The sequence below is a fragment of the Neocloeon triangulifer genome, unplaced genomic scaffold, assembly GCF_031216515.1.
Source record: "Neocloeon triangulifer isolate White Clay Creek 2 clone unplaced genomic scaffold, ASM3121651v1 ptg000013l, whole genome shotgun sequence".
NCBI lineage: Eukaryota > Metazoa > Arthropoda > Insecta > Ephemeroptera > Baetidae > Neocloeon > Neocloeon triangulifer.
The window spans coordinates 6,947,548-6,968,135 of NW_026775555.1; the positions used below are offsets into that span (position 1 = coordinate 6,947,548).

At 34.5% G+C, this 20,588-nt stretch overlaps 1 protein-coding gene across 14 annotated transcripts in view; it reads right to left on the bottom strand.

Moving 5' to 3' along the window:
* Window positions 1-20,588, bottom strand: part of LOC132198550 (potassium voltage-gated channel subfamily H member 6) — a 164,977-nt gene that overhangs the window by 57,218 nt on the left and 87,171 nt on the right. For all 14 annotated transcript variants that reach the window (XM_059622614.1, XM_059622615.1, XM_059622613.1 and 11 more), the window contains 4 exons: window positions 15,258-15,488; window positions 4,579-4,779; window positions 4,231-4,363; window positions 585-708 (listed from right to left, as the gene is read on the bottom strand). In XM_059622614.1, the coding sequence (XP_059478597.1) occupies window positions 585-708; window positions 4,231-4,363; window positions 4,579-4,779; window positions 15,258-15,488 (689 nt within the window). The remainder of the gene's footprint in view (window positions 1-584; window positions 709-4,230; window positions 4,364-4,578; window positions 4,780-15,257; window positions 15,489-20,588) is intronic.

Genomic DNA, 20,588 nt, shown 5'->3' on the forward strand with positions numbered 1-20,588 from the left:
AAGGGAAGCAGGTTGGAGGGTCAGAACCCTTTGCACAAATAAGTAGCCAGAGGCAATCTTTTGAGATTTCGACAAGTCCAATTTTCTTTAGACTTAGACTTGAAAGAGAAATTTCAAAAATACTACAAGAAATCCAAAAATTCAACAACTTAGAAAACAAATTGCTTGACCCTGGTAAATATTATTATTTGTAAATATATACTTCATGTTCTAGTCACAGTATAAGTACAAAAAATTTTTAAACATATTATTATAAATATATAAGTAACTGATTATTGAAAACTAAAAAGAAAAAAAACATAATTATTTTATTTTAATAAAATATTAAATTTAAAAAATAAGTATCATTAATTTATACGTGAGTATGAAAAAAAAAATAATATTGTACAACAAATAACAGAAATAATGATTTAATAAAAGAATATTAATTATTTTTAAAATTATTAACTTGTGTTTTGAGCAACGCAAATACTGAAAAGAGATGCATTTGTGCGCAATCTGTCGGTACAGCGGCACGACCGATTGTCGTTGGTGCTGCCGTGTGGCGACGGGGTGCAAGTGGCGGGGTTGGGAACTCGATTTACCCCTGTGGGTGGTGCCGTCAGGGCAGGTAGCGCCGTCGCCGGAGTGCGCGGTGGAAACGAGGCGCGGTGGTGCAGCGCAGACAGCGGGGGCTTCTCGGGGAAACTCACTTCCAGCACTTCGCTCCTGTCAAAACAACAACTGACATTTAATAAACTCTCTCACCTTGCGCTTCCCTCTCACTTGCTCAATTCGCCCCCAAAAGTAACTTGCGTTCTTTTTTTTTAACGCAAACGTTTTACACGGAAAAGGACGGCCGAAAGTTTGATCAAATGCGCAAAAAAAAGAAAACCTGCTTTTTATGTCTCAGCGCTTTGAATTTAATCAAAGAATAGCATTTGAAAAGATTAGAAGCTGATATTTTTTTCAATATTAAATTTGTTTAAATTATGAATCATTCTTAATTTATGCATTGAATGGTTTTTTTTTCATTTTTAACCGGTTTATTAAAACTTAGAGGGGCAAAAATCAAAATTTTAAAATTGAAATACTTAAAATTATCAATTTTGTAGTAGAAGTTCACGATCGAGGGTTGATTCATGGTGGATTTAATTTAAATTCGGCTTTTCCTCGATGGGTTTTTGTGAGTTTTTATTGTTTAAGAAAAACAATATCCTGCTCTACATGTTTCGGCTGCGGGCTGCAGCCATAATTCATGAGCTTTCTCGGCGGTGGTCGAGAGCAGGATATTGTTTTTCTTATACAATAAAAACTCACAAAAACCCATCGAGGAAAAGCCGAATTTAAATTCAATCCACCATAAAATTATCAACATTATCCAGAACTCAAGCAGGGCTAGCTCGATTAGAACCGTTTCAGCAAAATTCTATTGCTGTACATAAAAGTGTCTTTTATATTTCTTCTCTTTATTTTTAAATATCCACTGAATTCAGCGGTTTTTTTTAATTTTTTTTTATTAAATTCCTTTTTCCATCTTGTTCAGTTAAAATTTTGAGATTTAAAATAAAAAAAAATTAAGAAAGAAACCATCGAGGAAAAGTGAAAATTAAATTCAAACACCAAAATTTTGAATCAAGCCTCGTTTGTGAAATTCTTTTGAAAGTTATTTTTACTTAAAATTGCTTTCTCCACTAATGAGAATAATTGCAAACAAATCAAAATTTTTACAATAATCGTGAAAAGAAAAAAAACTATATTTGACACCTGATCTTTTGGGGGAGGGGCCAAATAAGGGTCAAAATCTGCGTCCTTGCGCATTACGTAATCTAATCTGGGCATCGACAGCACTTCCATCCGGTGCACAGGCATGCGGTCGAGAGAAATAGAAACATCAGCACAGCGGCGTTTGATCCTTAATCCCCGTTCAATGGATGATCAAAGGGTGACACTGCACAAAAGGGGCGCCGGCCACTTTTTCCTTCCGACCGGAACGCAGCAGAGAGGCGTCCAGTCAGCACTTTGGCTAATTTACGACGAGCCCTTTCGGATCCGCTCGCGCGTGAAAATGTTCGCTGATTGAGAGCTGCAGTCTCGTAAAAAGAATTCCATTTCCGTCCTCCATGTGGGCGCGGATTAATTATCGTAAATCGCATTTTTACGGACGAGAGGTGAAATAAGGTTTTTCCAAGTTTAATTTGGACACACGGAGATAAAATACACCGAATCGATAAGTCCCGAGTTGACCCAGTTTATAGATATGTGGTTTCCAAGCACAAAAGCATTCTCCAAAATAAACACTCGGCAGGCAATAAAAGTGAAAAAAAATTCTGGACAAATTTTTTTATGCATCGACCAGTCTGGAGTTGGTGTTTCCTTCTTTTTATAATTCCCTTCGTCGCTCATCGTTTCGCAAAAGGCAATAAAGAAGAAACAAGCGTCATATAAAATTATTTTGGGCCCGTGCCAAAAGCAGCTTCTCCACTTTGAGGCGAAATCCGGCGGGCGGGTTTGCTCTTCATTCATTTGCTGCATGCTTTATTTTATTGCGTCACTAAAACTAAAACTGCTGCTCGCGTGCGCCTCCCACTATTATCGCATTTGCGTGCATGATCAATATCGAGACGAGTGCACACTTTGCTTTGCTTTTGCAGCCGGACGTGACGCGACGTGCATCTTTTGCACCACCAATGGAGCGCGACGTAATTACTGGATAATTCTTTAATCCGGAGTTCAAATTTAATTAGAAGCGGCAGAAAATTTTTCAGCGTGGGAATTTTGCTCAAAGTCATTAAAAACTTACAGATATAACAATAAATAAAAAATAAAAAAATTAACACCGGAGGTGATGATCATAGAAGTGAAGAAAATGGGGTTTCTCTCCGATGTACGATGTTTCTGGGACATACTTTTTGGATATGTAATTATTAATTAATTATATACATTTGTAAATGGATATGAAACTTCTCACAGGGTTTAGTAGAATTTTCCACCCTCCTCCCTAAAAAAATAAAATTAAATACTTTTGAATTTGTAATTAAAGGCTCAGTGCATTTTTAATATGAAATTGTATTCGTATTGTGATTTATAAAAACTTATTGGAACTTTTTTCCTCACGGGCCTCACGATGTGTATAAATTTTTACAACTATTTCAAATATGCCCACATGAAAGTGACATTCAATCTGTCCATTAATCGCGTCGGTGCAGAGGTGTATATTCTTGCATTGTAATTCAATCAGACGGGCTGAAACCCGCCCTCGACGTCGGTTTTTTTTTTCACAATGGGTATTAGCATTGCACGCGTTACACAGACGGTCCCTTTGTTGGGCAGCGATCGATTTTCGCCCAGTAATTAATCACAATTTTCTGCCGCTGAAAAAGCGGCGCCGCCAACGGCAAGGAGAGGAAAACTCGAATCAAATTTCGTTTGCATGAATTAGCCGCGCCGTTAATCGCGTTTGCTCTGATTTATTCGCGCGGCCCGTTTGCCTTGTGACGCGCAGATAGCAATTAATCAATTAATTAAATCCGATGCAGCATAAGCCCCCAGTCGCGCTCAACTTGTTCGTCAGCGCGTTTTTCATTGATTAATCGCAATTTTCATGAGCTGCACCCTCAGCCAATAATTTTATTAACAAACGCAAATTCAACAACCAGAATTATTGCAAGTGAGAGGGGCGGTGATTTTAGTTATATTGATGAAAATTTGTATTTATAGTCAGTATTCAGTAAATTTCATGTCAGAAATCAATTTGTCCAAAAAATCATATCATATGATGGGTAAAATTTTAAACTATCAATAATATAATGACAAATTATAAAATTTATTGTAAATTAGTTCCATTTTAAACAGTTTTAACTTTTTTGCTCTCATTCAAAATGTTAAAAATTGTTATTTATTTTGTTTTTTAGATTAAAAATGAATAATTTGTAATAATCTTCTCTATTTTGCTTATTATTATCAATAACATTTTGCAATTATAAGAGAAATAAATTTTTAATTATTAATTTTAATTCTTATTTATATATTAACAGACCAGTCCCCTCATTATTTTAATTTTTCAGATTGAATTTTAACACTATAAATTATTATTTAATTTTGGAACGTAAATTATCAAGAATATTATTATTTATTTGTATTTTTCTGGAAAAAAAGCAAAAAAATTAAGCCGTTAGCAAAATTTTACCAACCAATAATGAATTTTTAACAAACGATTTTGAGGGGAAAAAAAAGAAAATAATTTCTCACCTCTCGTCCAAAGAGATTTCCTCGCGAATCGGCGTGGCCTGCGGTGGTGCTATCGCGTTCTCCAAAAAGGCACGCCCTCTTCTTAATGGTCCCATCTTAAATGACTGTCTGAATGACTGCCTCGCACGGCCCACTGAAACAATCATCCCTAATTAGTTTAGCCAACCTCGTCTGCTCGGAATTAAAATGCACCCTATCTCTGTGTACTTGGCAAGGAAGAAAAAGTTGCCTGTGATAAAAGAGTTGAAAAAATTTGTCTAAGCGGGCGAGCGAGAGGAACAACTTTTAATTAGTTCAAAACTTTCTTTTCTTTATCTTTTTGTGCGGAGGGATAATTTGATTGCTTACGCCGTCCGAGGCGATTCACAGGTTGGTGAGGAGGCCCAGTACCACCGATGGGCAGGGGTTGTGCAGAAGCGCTGCCGCCGGCTCTGTCGTCAATGGGCGGCGTGACTGCAGTGAGATCCTCAAAGTTGAGAATGTACAGGCAAATGTCGTCCACCTCGCTCTTCACGGGCGCGATGACTTCACTGCACAGGAACTTTGTACCTGCAAAAAAATTCATAAAATTGATTATTGGGACGCAAAATGATTAAATAATAGATATTTCCCCATGGCAGGTATATTAAAATAGCCGAAATTATTTGATAATGAAAGTGGAGTCATTATGGTTTTATAAACATTAAATTTGTTCAATTAAAATAATTTTATTATTATAATATAACCAAATATTAAACTATTAAAAATTTAAGTTACATAATATTAATGGAAATTTTAATTTTAATTAATAGTAGAAGTTCACGATCGAGGGTTGATCCATCAAGGAAAAGTCGAATTTATTTTCATATCATTTATAATTATTGCTGTAAAGTGCTTAATGATTTTACTAATTTTACTTTACATACAAAGTGAAAGCATGGGATTTTATTCATTTTATATTTTTTCAATCATTATATGATTCATCGAACGATATTTAAGGAAATTGGAATTGTTTTATTATTGCTGACAACAAAAATAAATTAAGCAATAGTGAACATTTTTTAAATTTTAATCCTAGGAAATTGACATTTCAAAATATGTAGTTATTTAATGTCTTTATTTAAGCCAACTTGAAATGCCAAAACTAAAATTGCATAGAAACCTTTAATGTTAACCTAGAAATTTTTTTAAACCTGATACTGTGAACAGTTTCGCTATTTAATTACAAAAATTCATCAGATAATTTAACTTCTTGATAAATGATCGACGGCACAGTTTTTTTTACTGTTATTTTCACTTATTCTAATTTTTTGTTTTAATTAATTGATTTTGAATTCCATAAAAAGTCAAAAAACAAAAGGAAGATGCAGAATGCAGACATTGCAGACTTACTTAATTCAAGCGCAATAGCAATAAATAAATTTTATCAAGATATCAGAAACGAATTTGGGGTAGAATTTTTTTTAATAATATATATTTGAGTCTCGCTTTGAAAAATATTAAAGATATCTTGACTGCCTTATTTTCAATCGGAACAGACTGAAAGTTAGGCGCGGGATAACGATTTGATGGAGAGCAGGATGTGGCGCCAACTTATCCCGATAATCCAGAGCTGCTTTCCGAAAGCCTCGACCCTCAGCCTATCCGCACCCCTTTGATAAAAAGCGACCCCTTGTCTTTCGGCATGAGGACGCAATTCATTCGCTTCGGAAATAAACCCGGACGGAAACAAACAGGTGCAAAAAGAGCACGTGGCGGGCGGCGAAGATTCGAATTTATCACAGGGTTTGGGGCCCGACTCGTTATAACTGCGAACCGCAGCAGGGAGTTGCCGGCGTGCAATCCAATGTACTTCTTCTCGACGCCCTCACCCACCTACACTCACTTCTTGGCGGCGCAACAGGCGCTATTGATCACGCCCCGCGCTCCTCACAAAAGACTAATAATTCAATCAGCCGCAAATCACCACCGCATATTTTGCACCTGCACTCACTCACGCCAAAAATTGAATCAGTTAATAATATATCCTCAATTTTTGTCACAAATATTATTCCAACAAACAGTTTTGTAATTTAATAACATTAGTTTTTATGGCAGCCCTATCTTTGAATGATTGTATCGGTTCAATCCTAAGATAAGTGTTAGAAAATGCTAAATAAACAAATTCTGGCGTTGGAAGAATCAAAATTAGTCCACCGTGGGGCTGTAGTCAGGTGACCAAAATATAGCAAAATCTCCAAGAATCGGCTTCGGTTGTCTACTTTACAAATCTTTGATCAACTGAACCAATTTTTATTTTTCCAACGCCAACATTTTTAATTTTGCAAATAATATCAAAATATCTTAGGAATGAAATTAGAAACAATCATTCGTAAGAACCAATGTCAATGAATTACACAATCTGCATAGGGGAATTAATTAAATATTTTTAAACTAAACTATTAAATTTAGATTACAGTATTATTGTAAATATATTTTTTTTTGTCAAAAATTACTAAAAAAATATTACTTATAACTCCAAAAATAAAAATATTCACCTTTTTTTCTATAAATTAAAATTTAATTGTTTCTTACTTACTAAAAAATCCAACTAAAAACTAACTAATTTCTTTCCTCAAATTACTTTCCCATACTTTTACTTTTTTGATTATTTCTTCCAATATTTTTATATGATTAAACACTCATCATGTTAACTGATATTACAGCGTTGAATTATTCAAATTTAAGCCAACTTTCAATGCAGAACAGCGAAATATTTATAAACCGCAGCTCAGTTCGATATAATATGTTGTATGACGGAAGGCGGAAATCTTTCATCATCATCATATGTTGGCAGCGTGTTCATTAGGTGTTTTGGCGGGGGGAGTGAAGGGGTTTTATAGTTTGCCGCATGCCCCGGTCTGGCGGTGCCAAGTCAACAGACAGCCCGGCTAACATTTAGCCCCGTGATAAGCGATGCCGCGCTATCTTTTATTTTCCCGCTTCATTTGCATTGCTGGCCTCATTGTGTTTGGAAAGTCGTGACGTCACATTCATCATCCGCCGATAGCGCGCGACGCTCATTTGCGCCCCTTCTGGACCAGCCAACTTTTCCAGCGCAAAACAAATATGGACGTCAACTCACAATTTTGTCCACGCTTCCAATTTATTATTATCCGTCACAGCAGCCTTTTGTCACAAATAATGCCGTCGAACGTCGACGAGAGCGAATTCAATGCAGCTTTGTATTGAAAAGATTAAAAACGTGTCCCTTTGTTGTTCTCTCTGTGCAGGATTAATTTAATTATATTTTGCAACAATATGAACGGACGGATTTCAAAAGTTACACAAAAGAAGTCACAGAGCTGAGGATTTTTTAGTCTGGTTTTAATGAATAAATATTTGAGGCACTTATGGATGTTTTTTTACAAATGAACAAATAAAAAACGTTTTTGGCATTAATTAAATAACAAGTTGTGCTGTTGAAAAATTAATTCCTTTTATTTGTTTAACTAATAATAATTAAAATAAATGTTTATTGTATGAATTATTTTGATCTGGATAAAAAAAACTAATTTCCGTATATTAAATCTAAAAAAACAATTAAATTAAAAAATATTTCTTAGAAAATCAAAGATTAAGTCAAGTGTAGGCCAAATGTTTTGAAAATTTAAAAAAAAAAAACAATTTGATAAGTTCTGTAATTATTGCTATAATTATAAAACTAAATCAAGAGTTTTTAACAAGTTTTTAATGATAAAGGAACCGTATAAAACCGCTAGAAAATAATGGTAAGCAATTTAATATATTTTTGAAAAGCACAACCTAATTTTCCTTACAGTAAAAAACCATCATTCTTGTTTCTTTTCGATTTAATTGCTCTGATGGCTGCTGCGGAGAGCTAAATAAACGGTGCATCTTGATAGTAGGATAACGTCTGCAAATTACCAAGGAAAATACGTATTTCTCTTGCAAAAAGGTGGTGCACAGCTTAGCTATGCAATAATAACACGAAAGTGGGTCACCGCCAGCTTCAGTAAATTCTCCTCGGTGAAGAATTTGCCTCGGAATTCGGTGTGAGCGACGAGAGAGTATCAGGAGCACATGCATGCGCACGTACAAAGCCAAAAAACTCAATTCACCGAGTCTCAAAATTATTGCGCCATTAATCAGAAGCACAGAGCTTTCGGCTTTTGACGGCTGACGCGGGAGTTCTTGTGTGCAGTGCAGACTCTCTTACGAGAGCACACACATAAAATAGACGGACGTTTCTAACGTTTACTGCATGCTGCTGTCGCGAAAGTGTTTTGTAATTTAATTACTTTTATTATACTGCAGAACCAACACTGATGTAAATGCGCTCTTTTGCTGCGGATAATTCCGGCCCTGAATTGACATGCGGCTTTAATTAAAGCAAACATGAAATTCCATTTGTAATAATATGTTCAATTAAGTAATGAAAAAGAGATAATGCAATTCAAAATTTTCCGACAGGCAAATACTCCTTGTGAAGCTTAATTCCAATTAATTAAAGATTGATCATAACATTAATATATATGCTTTATTTTTATCAATTCGAGTTTTAATTTGAAATTAATTATGTATAAAAATATTTCAATTTAAACAATTAATTTTTTCAATAAAATGGGAGTAACTGTAAAAATATTTTAAAAGAAAATATATTATATTATAATTAAGAATTTGAATGTTAGATTTTTAAAAAAATTTCTTTATTTCTCTTTAGTTAGCAAAATAATTAATTCATAGATTATTTAAAAAAAGGCATTGATATTAAATTTTTTTGAGAAGTGGTTATTTTCAAGAATAATCAGTAACTTTTACGCGGTAATGTTAATATTTTGTGAGTACAAATAGTCATTTTTAAGTCATAAAATTTGTTATTATAACTTTTTCAATTTACTATTAATTATTTCGGTTGGAAAAATAACTTTTCGAGCCTAAAACAAAACACAAATGGAGTTTGAATATAAGCCAGTTGAAAACCATAAAATTTTTATACTTTTCTGAAGCTCAGCAGAACTTTAACGAGCGAGCGCTGCACTCTCCAATTTCATGGTTACTTCACTTAATAGCATTGGGGAAATTCAAAGTTAGACTTTCCGCTCAGCAATTAGGTCACGCCGGTTGCCTATTGGAAGAAAAGTAATGGTCGGCGGCGCAGCACGCGCCACGTCTGGATGAAAAACGGAGCGAACGAGCGAAATCAGTTCGTTGCGGGCTGTCAGCGAGAATTTCTTAATATGACTTCAATGGCTGCCGCTAATGTTCTCGGTCCGCAGTGTGGAGGAACACACGGAGGAGCATTATTTAAATGAAAATCAATAGGAAAACGGCGGATAAATGAAGAGACGCCGCGGAGAGAGTGTTCGGTGTGCAGAGAGAATGGTTTACTCGCAATCTGTCAGAATATCATTATGATCACCGGCCTCATCCGGCTGTCAGAACAATAATAACGTTCTTTCTGGTGCAACGCCCAGCAGCTTAAGTGATTTTGTTTGACTTTTTCGGGGTCACAGAAATTTGTTCAAAACTGCTGAAATAATCTCTATTGAAACTCAGGAAGTATCGGACAAGAAAAATATGCGAGATAAACTAAAAAAAAGGTAAAAAACTTAGCTCAAGTTCTTGTGAAGATTTTTAACCACCTTATTGTAATTGATTGTTTCTTTTTTGTGAGAATAAATTTGTTTTCTATTCTTTTTGTTTTTGTTTTTTCAGGGGAAGTGAAAGTTAGGATGTTCTCTGTGTTTTTTTTTTACCGAGTTTTGGATTTTATTAAAAAAAGGTACTTCTAGTTTTCATTTTTCATTTTTCCCTTTCGGACAAAAATTAGTGCGCCCTTTGCGACGCGCACCGCTGCGTGGAAAAAGGCTTTTATTAATCGATTTCCGGCGCCTTTGTTCGTTTGCCTCTATCTAGCCGCGAATGAATTATGAAAAACAACGAAACTTCATTTGTTATGAGCGCAGGCACGGCGACCGCCATCAAATGCATACTTTTTTTTATCAAAACACCGCACACGCGACGGTTTATCCATGCGGCGGCGGCGGCGGCGGCATTTTGAGCCGCTTTTTCTTTCTTTGCATTGTTTCAGCGGAACGGAGGGTGCAGGAGAAAAAGTATACACCTTTGTATGCGACCGTCTTTGTAGCTCTTGCACTTAAAGGAGATGGTTCGTCGTTTCAGAAGAGGTGATTAAGAGAGATGAAGGCTTTTTAAATATCATTAGGCAGATAAGTAGGAGGCAATTACGGCGCCAAGAGGTACGTAATTAACGTGTGCTTGTCGCGTCTCCCAAAGAGGCCCGGCAATTTGGCTCGGTGCCGTGTCTATTTCTCCGTATTCCACACATCCCCTTGTTCTCCGTGCCGGCCGAGTTGATAATTGACTGTCAGTCCTAATCTTTATTTATTGCTCCTATTAACGAGTGCAGAGCAAGAAACCGGCCGCGCATTAGCCCGCCCGCGAAACTGAACACATGGCCTGCTGCTTTGCATTTGCTCCTTCGGCGCCACCAAAAATGTCTATGTTGAGCCGCAGTGACGTTTGAGCCTGGGCTCACGCAACCGACTCTCTCAATGAACCTTTGTTCCGATTCATCCAACTGTAAACTGTTTAACAGATTCAATTTTGGCGCGTTCAAAATAATTGCTTGCTTCTTCAGCAGTTGCTGCAGGAAAAGGTCAGCTCGCTCATACATTATTGAATAATTTTTCAGGAAATAAAGAAATTATTTTATTTTAATTTAAAAAAAATATGCCACTATTTAAATCAAAGTCACTTTAAACTAGAATTCCAAATTTAAAAGTTTTAATATCTTGTAGTCAATTCCGTTGAAATTCTATTTCAAATGGTTATAAAAAAATTGCAGAGTGAGTTTGCCAGGGACGCTTTCTTCTTTAGGGGCGTCGGGCCATAGAATGACCTTCCTGACGTTCTGAAAACCTGCCCAGTGGAACAGTTTCCCACTCTCTGCAAGGCCTATCTGTGGCAGAATTTGTGATAAGTGATAAGAACAAAAACTCAGTCAACCGAGGCTCATTGCGGCGGATGGGGTCTTTTTGATCTCGGAATTTTTGGCGAGATTTTTGCTAGTGGTTTTATGCTTTTTTGTCCAACAATCTCTTTTTCTTACACAATTGTTTTCAAAAATTGAATGTAAACAATGTATTAGTAACAATGTGGACAAATAAACAACAATAATTAAATTTTAAAATTATATTATTGAAATTATAAATTTATTTTTATACTTTATCTAATATTTAGAAATATAATCATAATTAAATAACTCATTCAAATTTTTAACCGTCTTTATTTTACCAAACATCTTGTACTGTTTAATTTTTTTCCTGATATTTTTGGAAAGTTTGAAATTGCCTTCGATAGTTTTTTATATATATTTTGTTCATTCACTGAACAAATTTTATTGAATTAGTTTTAAATTATATTGATTGTCTACATGGTCCACCGATTTATTTTTAATTATCTACTTTAAGCTACAAAGCTTTCGAGAAAATTATCATTATTTAACGAATAATAATAATCTATTACTTGGAAAACAATGAGTCTAGAAACAGATTTTAAGGAGAATGTGACACATTAATGCATTTAAGAGATGTTCAGAAAAGAAGGAAATGCAAACATCAGATCCTAGAATTCATGTCATTCCTTCAGGGAGGATTTGCTTTTGAGTTTGAGAATTTTTTAATTAAGTAGCACAGAATGTACCTCAATATTCAGATATAGAAATTACAAATTTTGTTGCTTCAAAGTTGTACAAAAACCGCTCTATTTAAAAAATTTAACAATAAACTTTCTTTTCTAATCAAATTTTTTTTTCATTCAAATTGGAGAATGTAAATATTTTGTTATCGTTGAACTATCCTTTCCAAATATCATATTTTTCTGAAAAACGTGGACTTCCTTAATGAGGAAAAAGTTTCGTATTGCAAATCTCAACATTTTAATTAGTTCCGAGCATTTGCATTCAAATTTTTTTGCACAACGTTTGAACATTTTCATTTCTTTGTACTTTCATAATAATGATGTAACTTTCCTCATCACAAGGGCGAAAACATTTCCCTTGTGGACAAGTACACGGGGCGTTTCACCCGAGCCGGTGCTTGTTATCATTAGACGCACCCCGCGAGCGAAAGAAAGCTTTACAACACTATCTCTGCGCTTCAAAAGTCGTGCCGCGGCGTAATATAATGGAGTTATACCTTTAATTAGCCGAGGCTTTAAAAATTGTATTATGTGCGCGGCAAGTAGGTCACTTTTTGCAGTGAGCGCGCGACTCTAATAAAACTGCCGCGCGCTACTTGAGCCTCGGCAATAAAAAAAAAACCTAGCGGGCGCTCTTTCTTTGTTTATGTGCCCGACGGTTGTCGAGGGGCCGAAAAAAATTAAGAGCTGCTTTATTTCCAGGAAATATAATATAAATTTACCCGGGCCAACATAATTAAGCTGCAGGATAAAAAAAAGAGGAGGAAAAACGACTCGTTGGACCAAAAAATAAAATTTTGTTTTTACATGAATCGATTTTAATTTGGAAATTCATTTCATCAAAATTTCCACATTTGGACGAAATCCCCTGGCCGCATGTGCGTCACAAACTGAGCTGTGCTAATTACCCTGCCATTCGCTTTGATCAGTTTTTCTTTTGGGCGTGACGCGGACACGCGTCGCCAATGGCCCCAGTTGTATTAATTGTGCACCTGCGTGTTTCCCGCGTCAAGTGCAAAAATGACGCGCACCTCTATCTAAAACAATATTCAGTGAATTCACTCGGCCACCAGGCAATCAGCAACGGTCATTAATGCAAATGGTACTATTCAATTTGATTGCAGGAGAAATAAACAAATGTATGCTGAATTCATTAAATTATTGACGCATGTAAAATATTGTTGATATGTAAACGAAAGGCTGATTTTAATGCAAAAGAATAATTAACTGTTGAGTTGGCAAGGTGCGTCAACAGGAATAATTAGCAGTACATTAATTAAAGTGAAAACAAAATAGTTAATTTAAAACTTTTTTAATATAATTTAACTGTTATAATTTTTATTTGCGTTAAATTTTATGTCAAAACCCGAGTGCAAGTTTATAAATTTTTATGCCATATTGATTTATTAAATTTCTACGAATATTAAAAATATATAGAAAATTTCTTTGAATTTTTTTCCACTTTACTAGATAATTTTCATAACTTTAACGCAAATGAGATTGGTTGATGCTGCAAAGATTTATTTTTTTTTAAACGCTTTTATCCATGAATGCGTTGGAAATTTGCATTCATATGATTTATTTTATTCTTGGCTGTTTGTTGAGGAAGTTGACGGTCTTTTCCTTGTATGTAAAAATTGTTTTTATTGGAAAAAAAATTAAAAAAAAAATCGGTCACGGTCTGCAACCCTATTTCTTGAGCAAGAAAAAAGCAACATTGAAAGAAAAAAAGACGATTAAAAAAATGTTTTTGAAAAATCTGATTTATTTTATAATGGTTAATTAATTTTTTTTTTTAAGTTATTAGCAATTTTTCTTGCTCATGAAATAGGGTTGCAGATCGTGACCAATTCCTGTTTTTATTTTTTTAATAAAGAAACAATGTTTACAACAAGGAAAAACAATTTTTTTACATCTTATCCTCACATTTTTATCAAGCAATGAAAATTTGTTTCCTTAATAACATCCTTTTTATTTTGCTCTTTGTGTAAAAAATATTAAAAATAAATAATAAGATAAAAAAACCTCATCAATATTTAAAAGGAGTTTATGTAACTTTTTCAGATATTTTTATAGCAATAAATTGCAAAATATAATCTAATGATTTCATAAACCAAACATTTTCGGAACTTTACATGCGTCATTTAAAAGCGCATATCGATTTTACCGGCCTGGAAGCCAATAATTACGCAACCAAGTGTTCTTGATGTTGTAGAGTTTCCGTCGCCGCGTGCCAGCCCAATGAATTGTGAACGCGCGCATTGTCTGATCGACAAGTGTTTTTTTTTCTGAACACCGCTTTGAGATGCGTTTTTGTGCAATAGTTTCTCTTTTGGCGATAACAAAAAAGGCGCAACGCAATCTTGTCGTCCGCCGGCGCAGATCCCCTCGCTTTTTGTGACGCGGCACAGTCGAGATCTTTTTAATGTACACCACGACACCAATATAACGAGATATCAGTTGGAAAGATTGAGGTCGTGTGTCCCTTCTGGATCTCCGGGGATTTGCTTTGCATCTTGACACATTGACCGCCGCCAACCCACAATGTCCCACGGCACGCCGAGACGATTCGACGTGTGGCTTTTTACTCAATCACTTCTCTATTTGCAGCTCCTCGAGCATATTGAAACATCATTTTTCTCTTACGCTATATTGTGTTAACGGTCGGTGAACTTTTTATCCGCAAGTGGAAAATTTTCAATTTAAGTTGGTTGCTCTTTGTCAATTTTTTTTTCATTTCTCTTTTAATATCAAACTTGACTTAATTACTACACACTTATAAATTTTTTTATTTGAAATAATCATATTATTCATATTTAATTTTTGTTTAATGAATTATGAACTTAAGGAGATGAAGAAAATGGGGCTCTGTCCTCATTGAAAAATGATTTAAAAACCAAGATGGCTCTATACCAGTTTCGGACACAGTCTGCGACTCTATTTCATAAGCAACGAAAAATAAAAAAATAAAAAACTATGAAAATTGAAAAAAAAAAAAAAAACACCTTAAATTAATTAAATAAAAAAAATTCAAAAAATATTCAAATGCAAAATATTCTGTTAAAATACTTTTTTTTTAATTCGTTCTGGCTCGTGAAAGCCGTTTTGTTTGTTAATTGAAACAAAAAACAACAGTTTCAACGAGGACAAAGCCCGCTTTCTTCACTTCCATTGTATTTTATGTATTTAAATATATTTCAATTCAATTCATTTTAAATAATCTGATGATCTGATTATATTCCGGTTTTTCTTCAGTTTCATAATTTAAATTGAAATAAATATTTTATACGGTTAGGATATTTTAATTTTTCCTCTGTTCTTACCGTCTTTCTTGTAGTAGAGAATCTCAAAGTGCTTTTCGACGCCGGCGGCGAGCGCCTCCCTGACATGCGTGACCGCGTGCTGGGAGGTCAGCGTGCCGTGCAGGAAGTCGCACACCGCCGCCCGCTGCATCACCTCCGCCCTGCTGAAGCCCGAGAGGCGGCTGAAGCCGTCGCTGCAGTAGATTATGTGGCATTGTTCCTGCTGAGCGTTCGCCACCAGAAAACTCCGATCTGTAAACAGAATTAACAAAAAATTAGAATAGATCTAGGGTGATAAATTCGGATAAATGGATAAATCTTAGATTTTGAAATTTTTGTTATTAATTTATAACTGGATTCTTTAATTTTGTATAAATGCTAATGGTTAATCCATGTTAAAAGAAACTCTCAATGACACTCAAGGGTAAATATTTTTAATTTAATCTGCACCTTTTGCAACAATTTTTATGTAAAAAACTTTGAAACTTTCCGAAACTTTGAAATATGCATCTGTTAAATGAAAAAGGTGAAATTTTTTATTTTATTTTTAACCATTTTTGAAATTTGTAATTTTTTATATTTCAGCTTGAAATTTTTCTGGTAAAAACTGGCAAACATAAAAAAATTTGCCCAAGTTTTAATTTTAGAACTTTTTAAATTTATTTATGGAGCACGTGAATTTATAAAATAGGAAATTAAAAATGCTAATTTAAATTCATTAAATATTTTAGCCATTTTAATGTTATATTTTTTATATAATAAAATAAGTTTTTGAAATTTCCATATTTATGTTTGAATTTCCACAAAACCTTGAATATCTTTACTCGGGATTATAATTTTTCACTATATAAACACATTTTCTTCGTTTCAAAATCAATCATTAATATTTATATTTAGGGCAATTCAACTTTATGATATTCACATAATTCACCTGAGCAATTAAACTGTCCAACTGTTTAAAATTAATCAACATTGTTTTGCGGTTGGACGAACAAAGGCGCGTTTGTGTTGCACTCGTTCGCTGTGCTCGTTGGACAAAGCCTCTAATTTAAGCCCGGCTCACTTGAATAAGCGCAATGACGCACAAGATAAATTATTTGTGGCTAAAACCGTTTGGGCGGCGTGGCAAAATTCATTTCGCAACTTAAAAGTGCAGGAGATTTGTGCTTCGCCAGCGAAACGGATTTCATTATATATTTTATTTCCCCGAATGTATAAAAAAAATACTCATTTTTCTCCGGACGAAATTTATAGCGTCGGATTTTCCACGAAAGCAAAACGCAGAAAATGAACTAACCGACTGCTGACATTTATGAGCGCTTTTGTTTTTAGTCCGGGGTGGGCGGACAGGCGTGGGCAGTTAGTTGTTCTGGCTCGTCAGCGAGGGATGATTCAGTCGGGGGTGACGGGCGGGCAAATGGAGTTAGTGTGTCAGCCAGGCAACGACTGCACATACATGCTGATGACGGATAGCGACGTGTCGAATAAATTAGCACATGTTAATTGCTCGGGTGGTCAAATCGAGCGTGAAATATTGCTTGCTGGCAGTGAAATCCAATTGGGTTCGCAGCGAAACACCTCAAATGCCGCGAGGCTCAAAAAAATTATTGTTATGAAATCAATTCGATTGATTTCGCAGCCAAATGAGCTGGATGGAGAACCAGTTTTGATTGTAATTATATTATTTCTTGGGTGTGTTGCGCCTGCCGAGCGCGATCTTCACGGGCTTCTTTTATTTCGTTTGCCTTTGGCGACGGCGAGGCCATACTCGGCCCCGTTTGAAATCAGAAATGGTTGGTTCACAGCGAAAAGGGCAAAGACTATAAAGACACGACGACTGCCGAAGCTTGTTACACTTCAAAAAATCTTGACTGATGTAAACTGGATTTCAAGCAAGAAGCTGTCATTTACTATAAAATATACAAAGAAAAAAAAATTGTTTTTGAAGATTTGTGCATCTTTTTTACAGTTTACTTTATCGGTTGGCACAAAAACGAGTAAGATTTTCCAAAAAAAATTATAATATTTAATTATATGTACTTGTAAAACAACCGCATAAATTACAATACTTAAATTATATTGAAGCAATTTATTGAGCCATCTGATTGAGATAGCTTTTTACATTAAATTTTTAATTAGATCGATATATTTGAAAAAAAAAAAATTTATTGACAAAAATTGATATTTTGTACTATTTAAAAATTAATTCAAAATTTCTAGTTATCGAATTTTTTAAAATATTAAATAATCATAAATTCATGTAGTTTACGTGGAAATAAGGAAATTTATATAACATTTTGCTATATTTTTGCATTAATCACAACCAGTGAATAAAAATACATTTTTGTACATCAAAATAGTCCCAGATGTGAAACATTTAAGTTTAAAATAAATAATGTTTTACAATGAAAATATACCGTAATTTGTCATAATTATCTCTTGAAACTCATGCGAGTAGAATAATATAAAAAAAATTTCATACAGAAAAAAATTAGTATTTATTACATAATTTGGTTCGAATTACATTTGTATAATATTTATGAAGTAAAATGCATAAAAAAAGTAAATATTGTAATTAAAAACAGAATTAAATTACTTTGGAATTTATCAATCCAGGTGAATTGTTGTGATTGGCTAAAGATATGCAATAATTACAATGTAACTCAATAGAAAGGAAATTGGCCTCTTTGAAAAGGCATGTAATCAAGTCATTATGCCGTGTGTGCTCTTTTGCGGCGAAGGGTGGATCTATCGATCGGATCATGAGGATAATATAATATGTAGGTATGTTGGCTGAACAATTGTGTTATGGGCATGCACGCGGCGACGTATTCGCTCTATAATGAGCTCGACTGTACTTGACTCTCGACGCTGATTGCGGAACAAAAACGGTGCATGCGAGTCGGTTGTTATCAGCAGCAGGCAATAACAAACAATAAACTTGTGACGACGCGATTTTTCCGCGAGATCTATTGTTTGCAACCACGTTACCGCCGCAGTGTGGCACCGACGCCGCCACACAGAGATGGAATTGAGCATCCCCCGTATCGCCGCGCTACTCTATCAGGCGCCGCCATCTCTTTTGAGCGCCGCAACAACTAGTCCTTTAAAATGCTTTACACCACTGATGTGCAGATAAAAAAGATTCATTATTCCGTGATGCCACCGTAGTCTTCATGCATGGTAATTGCCGTCGGACCAAAATCGCCTCGCGCTCCAATTCGCCGGGTCATGAAAATCTACTTCGTCTCGGGACTGAAAATGAACTTATGTGCTTGGAATTTTTTTTTATTAATTAATTTATTCCATTGATAAATTAGTGATCAACAGTTTTTGATGGAATTTTAAATAACATCATTTTAGAAGAAAATAATTAATTTATTATTTTTTTTCAGTAAAAATCAGTAGAAGAGGAAATTATTTCTTAAGCGCACAAATTTAATTTTATATAATAAATATAATGGTAAGAAATATTTTTAAAAATCGATCATCATTGAATCTTTCATTACAGGAAGTATCAAATTAATGACTTAAAATTACAGATAATTAACGTCAGGGTCAGATTCTCATTTTAAGAAGACGTTTATAAATTTTAATTTAAAATAGTTTAAAAATAGAATTCAATTATTTAAGATATTTTTGTTAGGAAAATAGGCTCATTTTTCATTTTTTTACTTACTTCTTCTTCTCTTTTTTTGAAATTTTATTTTGCAGACGCGTGGTGTGAGAGCAACATCTAAAAATTCAGATCCGACAATCACCATTATTAGTATGCGAGGGCGTCATCATGACTCTCACATCAAATTCATGCACGGATCGAAGGCAATTTGCAACTACTGACGCAATTACGCTTAATCAAATCCACTTGAATCGCTGAAATTTGGCGCGCGTCGACGTCATTCCTCGGTTAAAAGTTTCGTCGTTCGGTGCACTCGTCAATCCCACAAGCAGACCAACTCACACACACGGCGCACTTAATTAATATTTAATGGAATGATAATAGCCAAGTTTTGTTGCTGTCCTGTGTGTTTTGGCGGGCGAGCTTTTGTTTAAACCATTAATTAATGCTCTTTACCGTTTGCGGGCGTCCCCAGCGATTTGCGTATACAATGTGTGCCAACTGGGCTGGCCTCGCACAAGGACATGCACTTTGCATTTGACGCTCGATTTGTGCTCTTCGTCCTTTTAGCGAGACAACTGATTGTGCGCCAGACGCTAATGGACCGACGGACTTTATCTAGTTCAGGCTCAATTTGCATTAAAAAATAAATTGCCAGGCTGAATTCAAGGAAATAAATAAAGGACAAACTGATCAATACGCTTAGAAGGGGCAGGAAAATTATAAAATTCTTCTTAAAACAATAATGATGACGACCCAAAAGAAATTTAACGTGGATTCAGAACCTGAAAATAAAACCAATTCAAGGGGACAACAAGTAAAAATGTCTAGATTGCAACTTTTAGTACAAAAATTCTTAAATTTGTCAAAACGGATTAGAATTTCTTTTTCCAAAATATTATTTTTTCCACTGAAAACTCTAAAATCAATGTGCACGGCAACACACTGAACAAGACTGGGATCATGATTTCGCTTGTATTGAAATCAGCTAGTATTTATTTCCAAATGCGGCCTCTCAGTTTGTTGCTGTTTGTCTTAATTTTAGAGTTTTAAATAGCCAAAATAATTTTTTGAATACAGAAATCCTAATCTGCTTTGAAAAAATTACGCTTTCTGAAAATTTAAGTTGGAAAAATTGGAAATTTGTAGTTTGGTATCTAAATTTTCGGAAATAATTGCCTAGCCGAATTTTAAGGTTCACAGATGCTGCAAACTTTATTGAGTCCAAGAAACACGAAAAAAAAATCAAAATTGCAATTATATAACTGATCATTTCGTCGTACAATAGCCTGTTTATGATAACAACTTTAAATCATTTTAGCTTGTTTTCCGAGCATTGGTTTTCTCACCCCACTTTCTGAATCCACGTTAATTTTCTTTCGGCAAAGTAAAACAGAAACTAGATACATTTAACAACGCAACTTAAAAAAAATTAAAGAAAACATAACTGCTCTAAAAAATAACAATAAAAAAATGATGGTGTTGATTTAATTAGTAATTAAAATTTTTTTCTTTTAATTTTTTACTAAAAAAATTAAATTATTACAGTAATATTTTAATTTATTTAATTATTTGAATAATGTTCCTCTTTCCATAAAAATAAGACACGGATAATTGTAACGATTAGTATAAAATGTGGAAAATTATTAAAAAAAAAATATATATATTAGGAAACCAAAAAACTATGTGATGAAAAGTACACAGAAATATATTTTTTCAATCGTAACAAAGTT